The sequence below is a fragment of the Myotis daubentonii genome, chromosome 15, assembly GCF_963259705.1.
Source record: "Myotis daubentonii chromosome 15, mMyoDau2.1, whole genome shotgun sequence".
NCBI lineage: Eukaryota > Metazoa > Chordata > Mammalia > Chiroptera > Vespertilionidae > Myotis > Myotis daubentonii.
Window position 1 is genome coordinate 47,112,518 of NC_081854.1, and position 15,494 is coordinate 47,128,011.

Consider the following 15,494-nt stretch of genomic DNA (forward strand, 5'->3'; position numbering starts at 1 on the left):
CAGGGCTTCCCCGGGTTCCTGCCTGCTCTTCATTCCACATTTGTTGCCCCAGGTTTTGGTTGTGGGGGTTTTGTTGTGTTACCTTTGTTTCAGGGTCTCTGAGTTCATTCCCAGCTCAGGATGGGGCAGCCAGAGGTTTTCTTTTTGGAGGCAAAGTGAAAAGCGCTTTTAGCCGGACTAAAGTGACAAGTGGGAGGAAGACTAGGCCGTGGGCTTTCTTCAGTCACCCTCCTCCCACCTCTAGCTTCTCTCGAGGCAGCGGGGCATGCACAGTGATGCGTGACTGAGAAAGCAGATGTTCCGAGAGGTGTCTGTCCCCCAAACAGATTGCTTTCGTGTTGAGCCTGGTCCAGATGGGGCTGAGAACTGGGTTTGGCTGGATCCTCTGCCTGGACCTGGAGGAGGATGTTTTGGTTCCCACCTGGGAGCTTGTGTGGGGACAGTCCTTTCACAAGGCTGGAGGCCAGTGGCCGCTGCCCCTTTGGCATTGGGGTTGACCTTTTTCTCTTTCTCAGAAGCTCTTGCAGCCTTGGCTTAGAATCTGGGTCAGGGGAGCCAGGCCTTACAGTTGGCATTGGTTGCAGGCTCAGGTGCCCAGAAAAGCCCACAGATTGGCATTCTGCCTCCACCAAAGCAGGATTTCTTGAAGGATGGTCTTGCCTTTTGGGTCTCAAACAAGTGAGCAGTTCTCCTAGGGCAGTGATGGTGAACCTATGACACGCGTGTCAGAGGTGACATGTGAACTCATTTTTTTGGTTGATTTTTCTTTGTTAAATGGCATTTAAATATATAAAATAAATATCAAAAATGTCTTTGTTTTACTATGGTTGCAAATATCAAAAAATTTCTATATGTGGCACGGCACCAGAGTTAAGTTAGGGTTTTTCAAAATGCTGACATGCCGAGCTCAAAAGGTTCGCCATCACTGTCCTAGGGAGAGGCCGCCTCTTCCAGCCCTTCCCCTCCCACCCCTCTCCCCGCCCCAGCCAGTCAGGGGTGGGCAGAATGTCAGTGCAGTTAGGCCCCCGGGGCTGTGTGCTATCCTGAAGAGGAAGATGGGTGTGTCTCTCACACATCCATGTTTCTCTCTTTCTCTCCTCCCCCCAGCCTTCCGCTCTTTAAAACATCAATGGGTACTTACCTGGAGGTGCCATGGTCAGGAAAGTGGCTTCCCAGGGCGAGGCTTACCCATGGCACCCAGATGTGCTGACCCCTGCGACTTCCCCAAGTGCGATTTGTGGTAGTGGGGACTGCGTTCCCACTCTCCTCTGGGAAAAAAAATCAATGGGAAAAAATACCCTCGGGTGAGGATTAACAACAAAAATGACCCTGGGTTTGGAACACAGGCAGGTCCTCCTGCCTCCCCGACTGGCCCTGGGGCTTGGCCCCCTCCCCGCTGTAGTCCCACTGGGGACTCGTGGCCTCTCGAGCCCAGGACGTGACCCAGACCAGCCCCTCGGTGGACAGGCCAGGGAGGGCGAGTGATACAACGAAGAGCCACTGGGTTTGGGGGCCACAGAGAGTCGGGCTTGGATCCCTGCCCAGAGTTGAGCTTCTCTGAGCCTCAGTTTTCCTCATCTATGAATGGCCTCACATGGTCTTGTGAAAACAGAAGAAAATACGTATGCAAGGTGACTGGCATTGGGGGTGAGGTTTCTTTCCCGGCTTGTGCTGTGTAAACTGGGGGCTCTCTGGGCCTCAGGGCGAAGGTGGCAACAAGCTGTGCGGACAGTTACAGTCAGCAGGGTTACGGGGACCCTAGGCCGCGATTGTGCCACTTGCTCTAGGGGAGGGTTCCTGAGAGCCCTCAGCCCACCGTTGGTGAGCTGGGCCTTTGGATTTTCTGTGGAGGCTCTGTCATCTGTGTTCCATGGAGAGCAAAGCAGTGGCCTGTGTGGGGCGCTGGGCACGCCATTTTCCAGGCAGATGGGGCGGGGGGCGGGGGGGCAGAGCAGGCAGAGTTCCCCGGAGGAGAACCACAAAACAGCACCCACTGGCTGACATCCCTTTGGGGGCCCCCTGCACACCGCTCGGGCCCCCCACTCTCCTTGGGGTTGCTCTCACCAAGCCCATTCTGAGTGGGTCGGAGATGGATGTTAAAAGGGGGAATTCCTCCCCGGGGCCCTGGAGGGTCACCAGCTGTCGAGGTCTGTTTCTCCAGCTGCGGCCGTTCTCCTTTCCTGTTTGTGTCCTCCGGGCGAGGAAATCCGCAGGAGCCGGGCGGCCGCCGGGTCTCTCTCTGCACCTCGGCTCCTTCTTCCTTCCCCTCTTCCCTTCCTTCCTTTCTTTTCCAGTTTACACTTTAAGTATGTGCAGTCTCCCTGACCCCCACTCCTGATTTGAGAATGAATCTGTTGTTAAATTTTGGGAAATACAGCAAAGTATAAAGAAAAAAGTAAAGTCTCACAGAGTCCCCCAGGTCAGAGAAAAGCACTTTGAACATTTTGGTGTTTCTCTTTTCAGTCTTTTTTCAAACTGTGTGGACGAAAACTTTAAAACATTTGGTTGGGTCATGCACAGCTTTTGTTTTTTTGCTTCTATGACAAACTTTATTCAAATCATGCAGAGTTTCGTATCCTGCTGTTTTCATTGAATTAGGAGCATCTGAACGTCATTGAATATTATTTTACAGCGTCATCTTTCGGTTACTGCATGGTTTTCTCTTCTATAGATGTATCAAGGTTTAGTTTTTTTAAAAAAATACTTTTTTATTAATTTCAGTGAGAGGAAGGGAGAGGTAGAGATAGAAACATCCACGATGAGAGAGAATCATCGATCGGCTGCCTCCTGTACGCCTCCACCCTGGAGATCAAGCCTGCAACCCGGGCATGTGCCCTGACAGGGAACTGAACTGTGACCTCCTGGTTCATAGGTCAGTGCTCAACCACTGAGCCATGCCCACCAGGCCCAAGGTTTAGTTTTTCATTATTTTAAACAGTGCTACGCGGACATCGGTGATTAGTCCCACAGAATGAGTTTTTAGAGGTGAAGTCGGTTTGTTGTGCCACCTCCTGACTTGAGCACCGTCCCTGTTCTCGGGGGACGGGCTTCAGAGCCCCTTTCTCCGCTCGGAGTTCGAACTCGAAATGGGTTTTCATCGGGCAGTGCCACGACTCGTGCTGCCTTCCCCCATAGCCCGTCGCCGGACGGCGGAGGCTGAGGTGTGAAGGTCCTTGTCATCACCACGCGCCACTGCCGTGTGGGTCACACTGGGGTGCCCTTGGCAATGCCCTTCAACCAAGGCCATTGCAGTTACTTTGGGGGAATGGCACCTCCCAGAAGCTCCCCTGTGGGTAAGCAGAGCCCTCACGCCTCATTGCAGCGGGAAGATGCCCGAAGTGGACTACGTGGTTTTGTCGGAATGGTATGACTGGATCGTCAGGAACATCGACGTGTCCGTGGATTTGATAGGTGAGACGGCCCAGGCCCGTCCTGACTTCCCTCCTGGGCCTCCCTCCCCTGGGCTCCGTGAGGATGAGCTTGTCCAGGTTTCCAACCAGCCAGCGGGGCGGGGGCGGGGCCCTTACTGTGGTGCTGCTTCCGCCACAATAATTCAGCCTTGTGCCCAAGGGCAGATGGAAGAGGGGGGCTCCTGGTCCCTCCTGGAGAAGCACCTGCCTTTGTTCCTCAAGCTGTTCTCCCTGTGACTTGGTGGGCCCTGTGCTAAGCTCTATGTCTGGAGCCTTATTGAGCCTCACAGTGACCCAATGGGGCTCATGACATTGAAAGGGAATGAAAGAAGGGATGTGGTCAGGGTGCCTGTCAGGTCACACAGCTGGTCAGTGGTGGAGCTGTGAGCCAACCTTGGCTGTGTCTCCTGCTCCGAGATGCCGGCAGGTGTTTCTCTCCAGGCCTCGCCCACCGCCTTCTTCCCCTTCTCCTTGGCTTTCACTTCCAAGCCGCGAACAGTCGTTAGAGCCACGTGTGTTTTTTAAATCTCAGTGTATCTCCGGACCACTCCCGAGACCTGCTATCAGAGGTTAAAGATGAGATGCAGGGACGAGGAGAAGGTCATCCCACTGGTAAGAGCCCTTTCACCTGGTTAGAGATGACCTGGGAGCCACCAGCACCCCAGCCTGGCCCCACCCTCTGGGAGATCCTGGGCTGCTGTCATAGAGAGGGAAACAGGAACCGAGCGTCTCTGAGGGGGAGCTCTGACTTCCTCTGTGGTTGGAGACCCCGAGTCCACATCTGCTTCACTTCCTGTGTCCCAGACTCAGCGGTGGGCACCCTCCCCCATCCCTGCCCAGGCATCACCAGGGCTTGGCTGGCTGCCTCCTGAAGGCAGCTCGCCTTCGTGCCCTCTGGATCCGTTCTAGAACCTGCCCTCTCGCTCACTGCTGCATCCCCAGTGCCTAGTGCTGTGCCAGCTCGGAGGCGACACCCACTGGTGGCTGCTTAACTGCTTCAGCCTCCGGGTCCGGCTCAGGGCCACATTGACTCTGGTTGGGATTGTTTAACTGCTCTCCTTGCCCTGGCCCCCCTCTCCCCTCATCTGCCTCTGAAATCCAGCCTCCACCCTGCTGCCCGGGTGGTGTTTCCAGTGCAGGACACCACGGGTGCAGTCCCAGCCCAAACCCTTCAGTGCTCATCACGGTTTAGGCCCAGGATAAGGCCCGAGAAACCATCTGGCCTGGCCCTGCCAAGGCATGAGGGGCGAGTAAATTAAATGTTTGACCAAACAGAGCAGGCTGATTTTTAAGTTGATAATTATGTGTGGCCCACGAATGATGTTATAAATATCCAAGTGGCCCCTGGCAGAAAAAAGGTTCCCCACCCCTGGTCTAGAATCTCCGTAGGTTTGGGCTGTGGGAGTGGGGCTCCTAGGCCAGTGAGGGTCACACTCCTCTGGTGGGAGGGAAAGGTTCAGGCTGCCCAGGGCTGGGATGCTGGGCCATGGACCCCCTCCCCCAAAGGAACGGGTGGCTCCGCTGTTAAAAAAAAAAGGCAGTAATGAGAGAATCCCGCTGGGAGGGTGTGTGGAAAGCCCAGCGAAGTGCACCGGAGGCCTGGGCTGGGCTGGCCGTGGGAGTGAGCAGCTGCACTTTCACTGCCCGCCTGAGCCAGGTTGGTTTTCGTGGGCTTCTCTGTCCAAGCCACTGCCCGTGGTCAGTGACGTCCACCCTACCTGCCCGAGACCCTGGGTGGGAGCGGCGTGCCTGCTCCCTCGTGCCTCAGCGGCCTGTGTGTGTTCCCGCAGGAATACCTGGATGCTATTCACCGCCTCTACGAGGAGTGGCTCGCCAAAGGGGGCCTTTTCCCCATAGTGGCCCCTGTTCTGGTAAGTCCTCCTGATAGGGCGGGAGACTTTTCTAGAAGGAAGAGTGGCCCGGGAATGTCGGCCCCTCTGCAGTCTGGGGAGGGGCCGAGTCCTGCAGCGCTCGGGAATGTGCAGGAAGGAAGCAGGGAGGGTGGGAGGGTGGCTTTCCCTCTCCCAGTCCCCGTTCTGGACGATCTCAGTGACTTGGACAGACCCGAGAGAAGGTGATTTGACTCAGTGTCATTACACCGTGGCCACGGCAGCATCTCACTTACCCAGCATCACCAGCGAAGGAATGTTCTAGATGGCTAAAGCCCCTAGCCCCGGGTTTTGGCCTTAACCATTGGGATGGTGGTCTTCCCGATGGAACAGCCCCTTCTCCAGTGGATGGTGGACTCAGAGCCTCGCTGCACCTTTCCTCGGTGACTCGGGGCGTCCGAGGGCCCGTCGTGTGCTGTTCTGGGCGGGCGCACAGTGATGCCTGTAGCGGGTGCTGAGCTGCAGCACTGTTGGCCCCAGGTTACTAATATCTCGGAGCTCCTGTGCTTGCTTTTTACGGCAACCCCTCTTTCTCCTGCCGGCTCTCGCCGTTTCTAACTCTTGCTGGGCCTGCCCCATCCGTGATTCCTTGCTTCTCCGTCCCCTTGTTTGTGATTTGCTGCTGCTGCATCTCTGCAGGCAGCACTGGCCACCTAAGACTGCTAGGAATGCGTGTGCAGCGTGGACCTGCGGGAGGGCCGTGCACAGACGTTGCGCCTGGCCTTGGGGACATCTGTTTGGGCTGCTCAGACACTTCCACTCATGGCTCTTCCAGGCAGTGAGGTTGCTGGGAAGTGAGACGTTACTATAGTGGGTTTTAAAAATACAGTACAATTTTCCCCTCATTGTAGAAAATTAGACGGTATAAAATGATGAGAAGAACCTCATTTATGAGCTCGCTGCAGGGACAACTGTAGCGGATTCTTCAGTGAAAATAGAGCTGAGAATTTAGATGGACCTAGAACGGGCGAGGTTTGGCTTTAACCTGCCTCTCGCTGCCTCCTCCTGCCTCCAGCTCTCTCTCTTCATCTTCGAAGGGTGGAGGGTGCCGAAGCCGAGTGCAGGCTGTGACTGTGTGTTTAATTTCCAGGTGATTGAGGCTGACCACGACATGCAGAAAATGTTAGAACTCTTTGAACAAAACCGGGACCGGATATTGACTCCAGGGAATCGGACACATGGTCCATAGGACAGGAAACATCGTGCCAGAAGAATGCCCACGGCTGCCAAGTGAGCCCTTGGGAGCAATGTGGAAAACCTCCTCTTGGGAGGGCTTTGAATCTGGCCAGATTTGTTTTCCGAATGGTCTTTCTCCTTTGCTGGTGTCTTTATCCTGGTTTCTGGCCCTAGGGGGTAAGTGACGAATGGGCCACTGGGTTTGCCATGCCTTTCAGTGTGCGCAGCCCTGCTGGGCCCCTCTAATGAAGCCCTGAGGAAGGGCTGGCTGACATCTGCTGGGCTCCTGGTCTCACCCGTCAGGCCACACAGGAGGGTGAGAGTGGGCTTACATCCCAGAAGTTGAAGCTCAGAGAGGCTAAGGGACTCCCCAAGGTCTCACAGCCAGGGAGTCGGCATCATCCAGCCTTCTGGCAATTCCAAAAATGTTCCCCTGCCCCAGGCCAGTGCCTGGGGCAAAGGTCATCGTTTGTTTGTGATTTTAGCAGCTCTCAGGACAATCAGCATTTCTAGACGTTCACAAAATTGTGCCGTGTTTGGCCCAAGGCCAGCGTTCATTGGTTTCTCAGCACAGGCCACTGTGGCATTCACACCCGGGCACCTGGGCGTCCATCCGTGGGAGGATTCTTCGTTGGCTCTGAATGGTGGTTGTCTCCTGCTGATGAAGGTCTTGCTGCCCTTCGCTCTCAGGGAAGTGGCCTGTGCCCCTGGCCGGTCTGCCCAGCGCCGAGCAGGCAAGGGGCCTCCAGCCCTGGCTTCCGAGCTCCCTTACCCCATAGTGGCCTTGTATGCGACTGAGAGTCTGTTCCCGGGAGAGGGGGTTGTGGGGGGGGAGACATGCAAGGGGTCTTAAGTCTTCCAATCCAAGGGACACCTTCAACCATAAAGCATGAACCATCTTTATGGGTTCAGAAAAGATCTTAGCTTCGCTCAGCTGGAACAGTGCCTTGAGGCACAGCTGTCCCTTGAGTCACGCGGGAACAAGGGGAAGGAAGCGCGTTCTCTGGGACAGTCCGGGTGGGAAAGCCGGGCTTGCAGGCGGAGCGCTTGGAGCGCTGGAGGGTGGAGGAGAGCAGAGGCCTCAAGAGCAGTGGTTGCAAACACAGGGAGGGGCCGTTGTGAACTCTGGGGAGGCAGGCCTGGACCCCTCTCTCCCTGAGAAGCGGTTGGTGGAAATGAAGGTTGGGAGGCCTTGTTCCAGCCTCTGTGGGTGTGGCACCCGGCACCAAATAGGTGGCAGGTGCTCCCAGTCCCAGAGGGAGGCGAAGGGGCAAGCACGCTGTCTGGACTGCTGCTTGGGCTGTGTGGGCGGGAGGAGGGGCAGCAACCCGAATGATTGACTGGGAACCTGGAGGAGGCGGAGCCCCTGCTGCCAGGACCCTTCACCTGCGGGGCCATCTCTGAGAATTTGTATGTGATTGGGCCACTGCTTTTCCCACGGCTCAGTCTGAGCATCTGCTCTGGGGGAAATGTGATTTTTTTTTTTTTTTTTTTTTAAATCTCGCTTTGCAGCAGCCAATAAATCCTGCGCCTAAAAGCCGATGTTTGTTCTGGAGCGCTTCCTATGCCAGCGGCACAGCTGTGGGGCTCCTCACACCCCAAGCTGATGGTTTTCCAGTCTGTTGTCTCGGTCGGGGCAGACCTTCTCCCTGGGCCCAGCTGGCCTCCCACCCCCCTGTCCCCTCAGGCACAGCCTAGATTTGTCATCGCCGGGGATGGGGGGATTGTGTCCTCTCCAGGCTCATCTCTGGAAGTGCCCAGAAAAATAAGTGACCAGTTGCTAAGTTTTAAATGAGTCTTACCCTTTGGGATCCACTTAGCTCTGTGGGTGGGGCTTAGGATTTGGGTTCAGAACATGGGCTAGGACCCCAGTTTCCCTAGTTACTGACTGCAGGGCCTTGGGCAGGTCACCCCCGCTGCGGTCCTGTGTTCCCTCCCCCGGACCTGGGCTCTGTGTTTCCCTCACAGGGAGGGGCTGCACAGATAGGAAGGGATGGGTTACCTGGGGGATGAACATAGCGGGTACTTCCCGCTCCTCCCCAGTCCGCCCACCTCTCTCCACTTGGCTGGACTTTCTTGTACGTTCACTGGCAAAGTTCCTGGAGGGGGAAGCTGTTGGTGGGCTGCTCCACGCCAGGGCGGGGGAGATCCTGCACTTTCGTTTTTAAAACTTGCTTCTCCATCAGGGCTATGAGGGAAGTACTATCTCAGTGTCCTTGCCAGCCATTTGCCCACCCCAGCGTCCCCAGGCGATCTGTAAGCAGGCCTCTGGTCTCTCCCTGCCTTCTGACAGCCCTTCCCGGGCATCGGCCCGGTGCCAGGCTCTGTGCTGGGTGCCAGCCCCACACTGGTGAACAGGACAGACACGGGCCATCCACTCCTGAAACATTCGCTCATCATAGCTGCTCTCACCCTGAAATACCCTCCAGAAAACCCACAGGGTGGCAGGAGGGCACCAGCAGCCTCACTCCAATACAGTGATCTGTCCCAAAGGATGAATGACAAAACCAGCACAAACAATAGGATTTCAGTGACGGAGCAGGGCACAAAATTAACATACAAACAGTCCACAGAGGTTAGGAGGGTAGTGAAAATCCCATGCACAATGTTAACAAGAAGATTAAATACTTTGGAATAAATTTAGCAAGAAATGTGCAAAACTATACAAGAGCAATGTTAAAGGCACCGGGTAGGACTTGCACAGTCCATTCTGGGAGGGCAGGACTCAGCATGATAAAGATGCCAGTTTCCCTGAGTTAGTTTACACATTCAGTGCAATCCCACTAGAAACCTCATAGGCTGTTTTATGAAGTTAGTCACATTTGACCAAAGTTCATGTAAAAAAACCCCCACAAACCTGTAGAAATAACCAGGAAACCACTGAGAAAGAAAAATGATGATGGAGGACTAGCCTTACCACACATTCAAACATACTGTAAAACCTCTGCAATTACAGCCATGTGGTCCTGGTGCAGGAAGAGACAAATGGACCAGGAATAGAGTAGAGAGCCCGAGATGGACCCAGGTACACGTGGAAACAGCATCCGATGGAGGTGCCATCTCAGATCACTGGGTTGGAGATGGACTTTTTAATAAATAGCTGAGATGACTGGTAACCATTTGGAAAAAGTCAGAAATAGATCCGTACCTCACGCTAGTCCTAAGAACCCCTGGTGAGGGATCTGAGTGTAAACATTAAAACCATACAAGCACTAGCAGGAAACGCGGATGAATTCTTTTTTAAAACCTTGGTGTAGGAAAAGCTGTCCACCTGAGAGTCAAAATCCAGGGGCAATAAAAGATGAATACATTTGAGTAAATTAAAATTAAAAAATTCATGTGACAAAAGCACATACACCATCAACAAAGACAAAAGGCAATCAACAAACTTGAAGCATAATCACAACACACGTGACAAAGGGCTAATATCCCTAACTATCCATGAAGATTATTTAAAACATGAAGGACAGAGGATCAAAAACCCAATAGAAAAATGAGTACAAGACGTGAACAATTTACAAAAATGGCCCTTAGGCATGAAAAATACTCAGATTGACTCACTTAGAGGAATACAAATACTGTGGTCTGAGTATTTGTGTCCCCCCTCCCCAAGTTCACAGTTGAAATCCTAATGCACACGGTGATGACATTGGGAGGTGGACCTTTGGGAGGTGAGTAGAGCATGAGGGTGGAGCCCTCATGAGTGGGATTAGTGCTCTTGTAAGAAACCCGAGAGCCCCGTCCACCACATGAGGATACCGTGAGAAGTCGGCAGCCTGCATCCCGGAAGAGGGTCTTCACCAGAACCTGCTGTGCTGGCACCATGACCTCGGACTGCCAGCCTGTAGGACTGGGGGAAATAAATTTCTGTTGTTGATAAGCTACCCAGTGTGTGGTATTTTGTTATAGCAGCCGGACAGATAAATTAAACAGATTCCATTTCTCACCTACCAGCTGGCAAAAACATCAGCAACAAATTCACCCCAAAAGCCCAGTGACCAAAACCCCACATTCTGTTGGTGAGAGGCCATGGGAAAACAAGCACGCTCATAAACTGGTGTGTGTGTGTGTGTGTGTGTGCAAATTTGTACAACCCATCTGGAGAGAAATTGGATAACATCTAACAAATGGCATAGGTATTTGTATTTGCCAGCAATCCCTTTTCTAGGATCTAATATATATACACACACATACATATACAAGAGGCTTGGTGCACAAAAATTTGTGCACTTGGGGGGGGGGTGGTCCCTCAGCCTGGCCTGTGCCCTCTTGCAATCTGGGACCCCTTGGGGGATGTCCACCTGCTGCTAAGGCCCACTCCCCGGGGGATCGGACCTAAGCTGGCAGTCAGACATCCCTCTGGCAGCCCAGGAGCCCCCGGGGGATGTCCACTTGCCAGTGGGGAGCAGGCCTTAGCGCTGCTGAGGGGGCGGGAGAGGCTCCCACCACCACCGCTGTGCTGGCAGCTGGCAGCCTGGCTTGTGGCTGAGCAGAGTTCTCCCTGTGGGAGCGCACTGACCACCAGGGGGCAGCTCCTGCGTTGAGCATCTGCCCCCTGGTGGTCAGTGTGTGTCATAGTGACCAGTCATTCCCAGTTCTGTTGTTAGGGTCAATTTGCATATTACTCTTATATATAGGATAGAGGCCTGGTGCATGGGTGGGGGCCGGCTGGTTTGCCCTGAAGGGTGTCCTGGATCAGGATAGGGGTCCTGCTGGGGTGCCTGGCCAGGCTGGGTGAGGGGCTGATGGCTGTTTGCAGGCTGGCCAAGCCCCCCAGTGGGAACCCTCACCCCATGGAGTTGTGGCCAGCCTGGGTGAGGGGCTGCGGGCCGTTTTCAGGCTGGCCACTCACCCCCAGCGACCCAAGCTCCCAGCCTCTCCTTTTTTTCTTTCCTTTTTTTTTCCTGGGATTTATTTATCTTCTAAGGGTTTCCCAAAATTCACACAATAATTTTGATAGAAAACACAGGTTTATAATTAAAAATTGTAAATTTTTTATTGATTCATAAAGTATACAGTATAGGGTTACGTATGGAGTAGCATATTGGGTAAATGGCCTCCACAGCACAAAAAACTGGATTATCATGTCGCGATAGTGAGCACCATTAACTGTTATTGTCTGAGCAGCCACATTTTGGTCATGGAAAATTTCAACAAAAGAGTGCGTATGTGCCAGCAAAGCCGTGGAGGCCATTTACTCGATATGCTATTCCATACATAATCCTATACTGTATACTTTATGAATCAATAAAAAATTTACAATTTTTAATTATAAACCTGTGTTTTCTATCAAAATTACTTCTTGCGTGAATTTTGGGACACCCGTTTAAAAAATTTTTTTATTGATTTCAGAGATGAAGAAAGAGGGAGAGAGAGATAGAAACATCAGTGATGAGAGAGAATCATTGATTGGCCTCCCCCTGCATGCCCCCCACTGGGGATTGAGCCCGCAACATGGGCACGCACCCTTGACTGGAATTGAACCTGGGACCCTTCAGTCCGCAGGCTGACGCTCCATCCACCAAGCCAAACTGGCCAAGGCGGGACACCCTTTATAATTGAAACTTTGTAGCCTTGAGCTGAACCCAGGGCTGGCCAGGGCAGGCGGGAAAGCTTGGCTTCCTCCATTGCTGGGGGCAACCCAAGCCTTTTGCTCGCTAAACAAAAAATCAGCAAAGAAACATCAATCCTAAATGACTCACTAGATCAGTTGGAATTAATTGACATCTTCAGGACATTTCACCCCAAAGCCACAGAATATACATTCTTCTCAAGTGCACATGGGTCATTTTCAAAAATAGACCATATATTGGGTCACAGGCAAAGTCTCTTCAAATTCAAGAAGATAGAAATCATATCAAGCATCTTCTCAGATCACAATGGCATAAAACTGGAAATCAACTACAATAAAAACAATCCAAAAAAATCAAACACATGGAGACTAGATAGCATGCTATTAAACAATGAGTGGGTTACCAGAGAGACCAAAGAAGAAATAAAAAAACATCATGGCAACAAATGACAATGAAAACACAACAATCCAAAACCTATGGGACACAGCAAAAGCAGTCTTGAGAGGGAAGTTCATAGCTCTACAAGCCTACTGCAAAAAAACAAGAAACAATGATAATAAATTATCTAACCCTACAACTCAAAGAGTTAGAAAGAGAGCAACAAGAAAAGCCCAGTGTATGCAGAAGGAAGGAAATAATAAAGATCAGAGTGGAGATAAATGAGATAGAGACCAAAAAAACAATACAAAAGATCAACAAAACCAAGAGCTGGTTCTTTGAAAGGATAAACAAGATTGATGAACCTCTAGCCAGGCTCACCAAGAAACAAAGAGAGAGGACCCAAATAAACAAAATCAGAAATGAAAGAGGAGAAATAACAACAGACCCCACAGAAATACAAAGGATTGTTAAAAAATACTATGAACAACTCTACTCCAACAAACTAGACAACTTGGAGGAAATGGACATATTCCTAGAAAAATACAACCTTCCAAAACTTAATCAGGAAGAATATAAAAATCTCAACAGGCCAATAACTATGGAAGAAATTGAAGCAGTCATCAAAAAGCTTCCAACAAACAAAAGGCTGGGGCCAGACAGCTTCACAGGGGAGTTATATCAAACATTCAAGGAAGAACTAAAACCTATCCTACTCAGACTATTCCAAAAAATTCAAGAGGAAGGAACACTTCCAAGCTCATTCTGTGAAGCCAGCATCACCCTAATACCAAAAACAGATAAAAGACAACACAATGAAAGAGAATTACAGGCCAGTATCCCTCGTGAACATAGATGCCAAAATCCTCAACAAAATCTTAGCAAATCGGATCCAGCAGTACATCAGAAAGATCATACACCATGACCAAGTAGGATTTATCCCAGGGATGCAAGGATGGTACAATATCTGCAAATCAATAAATGCAATACATCACATAAATAAATTGAGAGATAAAAACCAAGCCTTCTGGGACTATAGACTTTCAGTTTCAGCAATTGGATCCTGAGAAACACTACAGTACAGAAGTCTGGGATCTTTTTTTTTTTTTTTAAATATATTTTATTTATTTTTTACAGAGAGGAAGGGAGAGGGATAGAGAGCTAGAAACATCGATGAGAGAAACATTGATCAGCTGCCTCCTGCACACTCCCCACTGGGGATATGCCCGCAACCAAGGTACATGCCCTTGACTGGAATCGAACCTGGGACCCTTCAGTCCGCAGGCCAACGCTCTACCCACTGAGCAAAACAGGTAAGGGCAAGACTGGGATCTTAAGCCAGCCAAAGGAACACTTCACTTTTTCATTTTCATTTTTATTTTATTTCTTTTTTATTACTTTGTTATCTCTTTTTTTCTTTGTTTTCCTGTTTTTGTTTGTTGCTTTATTTTCTATTTCTTTTCACATTATTTTTCCATCACTCTATTTTATTTTATTTTTATTTGCTATTTTTATACCATTTTTGAAATCAATTTTTTTGTAAATTTATTATTTTTTTCTCGTTCTCTTTCCTCTTATCCACCCATCCCCTTTCTACTTCGTCTATACTGAACTGAGATCCTCCCCATATTCATCCAACTCTTAACCTTATCTTCTATATATAATCTCAGCATCTACAGATTTTGCCCCCACCCTTTTTGCTGGGGGTTTGGTGTTTGTATTTTTTTAATTTTTCCTTTTTCTTTTTTCTTTAATTTTATTATTATTATTTTATTTGTTGGTTTTGTTTGTTTGTTAATGGTTCTGTGGTGTTTTCTATATAATCTCCTTTTCTTCTTCTTTTCTCTCTTATCTTTTTTGCTCTCTTTGATATCATTTATGCTCTCTTTTCTCGCCCCTAATTCTCTTTTCTCAGGTGGTCACTTATAGTAGGGCTGTTGTTGTCGTGAGTACATTCGTGCTTTGGTCCCTTTGTGTTGTGTCTTGTTGAGGTGAATTTTATCCTGTCTGGTCAGGTGCTAGAGAGTGAGCCTCATAACCAGACACCTGGAGAGGAAACTCCATCCACAAACGGGTCAGTAACACCCCAGACCCAACTACAGAGGCAGGAAGAAGGTGGCAGTGAGGGAGAGAGTGTGAGTGAGTGAGGGGCCAAGAGGAGTGTGTGGTCATGTGGGATATGTGTGTGTGTGTGTGTGTGTGTGTGTGTGTGTGTGTGTGTGTGTGTGTGTGTGAGAGAGAGAGAGAGAGTGAGTGAGGCACAGATAGATCCCGCAGGGCCTTCGGGGTCAGGCTAAATGGGCTCGCCTAACCAGGCAGCCTCTGCTATCGTGTAAGCAGTTCCAGGAGGCTGACTCGTCCCCAGAAGCCTAGCGTTTTTAAGGGGAGAGCTGCTGTAACTGGGAGCCAGGCCTTACCCCCAACCAGGGTGCCCTCAGATAACACCTGGGACTCAGACACCCCTGCCAGAGACCTGCTACTTCAGCTGTGGTCCCATGGTCAATGAGTCTCCAGCCACCCTGGGCACAGGCTCCTATGAGTTCTGAAGCGTGCTCCCCTCTGACCGGCCTAACGCCTTAGCCCAGGGCACTGCAACCACGCAAGCATCAGACACATGAGCAGCCCAATCCTGTCCAAGGAGCAGCAGCCCCACGAGCAGCCTGCCCCAGGCCTAAGAGCAGAAACCTCACGTGGCCTGCCCCTCTCCAAGGAGCAGCAGCTGTCAGCTGTGTGAGCACCCCGCTCCCTCATCCGAGGAGCAGCAACCGCGTGAGCAGCCTGCCCACGATTGAGGAGCGGCAGCCCCACGCAGCCTGCCTTCGTCTGAGGAGAAGCAGCTGCGCAGCCCACACTCTCCTCCTGTCTGAGGAGCAGTAGGTGTGTGAGAAACCTGCCCCCATCCAAGAAGCAGCAGCTGCACGAGCAGCCTGCCCCATACGAGGAGCAGCAGTGGTGTGAGCAGCCCATACCCATATGAGGAACAGCATCCCCGCAAGCAGCCGGCTCCCACTCAAGGAGCAGTAGCCGTCCGAGCAGCTTCCCCCAGTCTGAGGAGCAGCAGCCACATG

At 51.3% G+C, this 15,494-nt stretch overlaps 1 protein-coding gene across 4 annotated transcripts in view; it reads left to right on the forward strand.

Annotated features, from left to right (window-relative positions):
* The window catches only part of TK2 (thymidine kinase 2), a 60,883-nt gene extending 52,924 nt beyond the window's left edge, over positions 1-7,959 (forward strand). For all 4 annotated transcript variants that reach the window (XM_059667855.1, XM_059667856.1, XM_059667853.1 and 1 more), the window contains exons 7-10: positions 3,323-3,411; positions 3,943-4,022; positions 5,201-5,281; positions 6,390-7,959. In XM_059667855.1, coding sequence (XP_059523838.1) covers positions 3,323-3,411; positions 3,943-4,022; positions 5,201-5,281; positions 6,390-6,488 — 349 coding nt within the window. In that variant the 3' untranslated portion in view covers positions 6,489-7,959. The remainder of the gene's footprint in view (positions 1-3,322; positions 3,412-3,942; positions 4,023-5,200; positions 5,282-6,389) is intronic.
* The last annotated feature ends 7,535 nt before the right edge of the window (positions 7,960-15,494 follow it).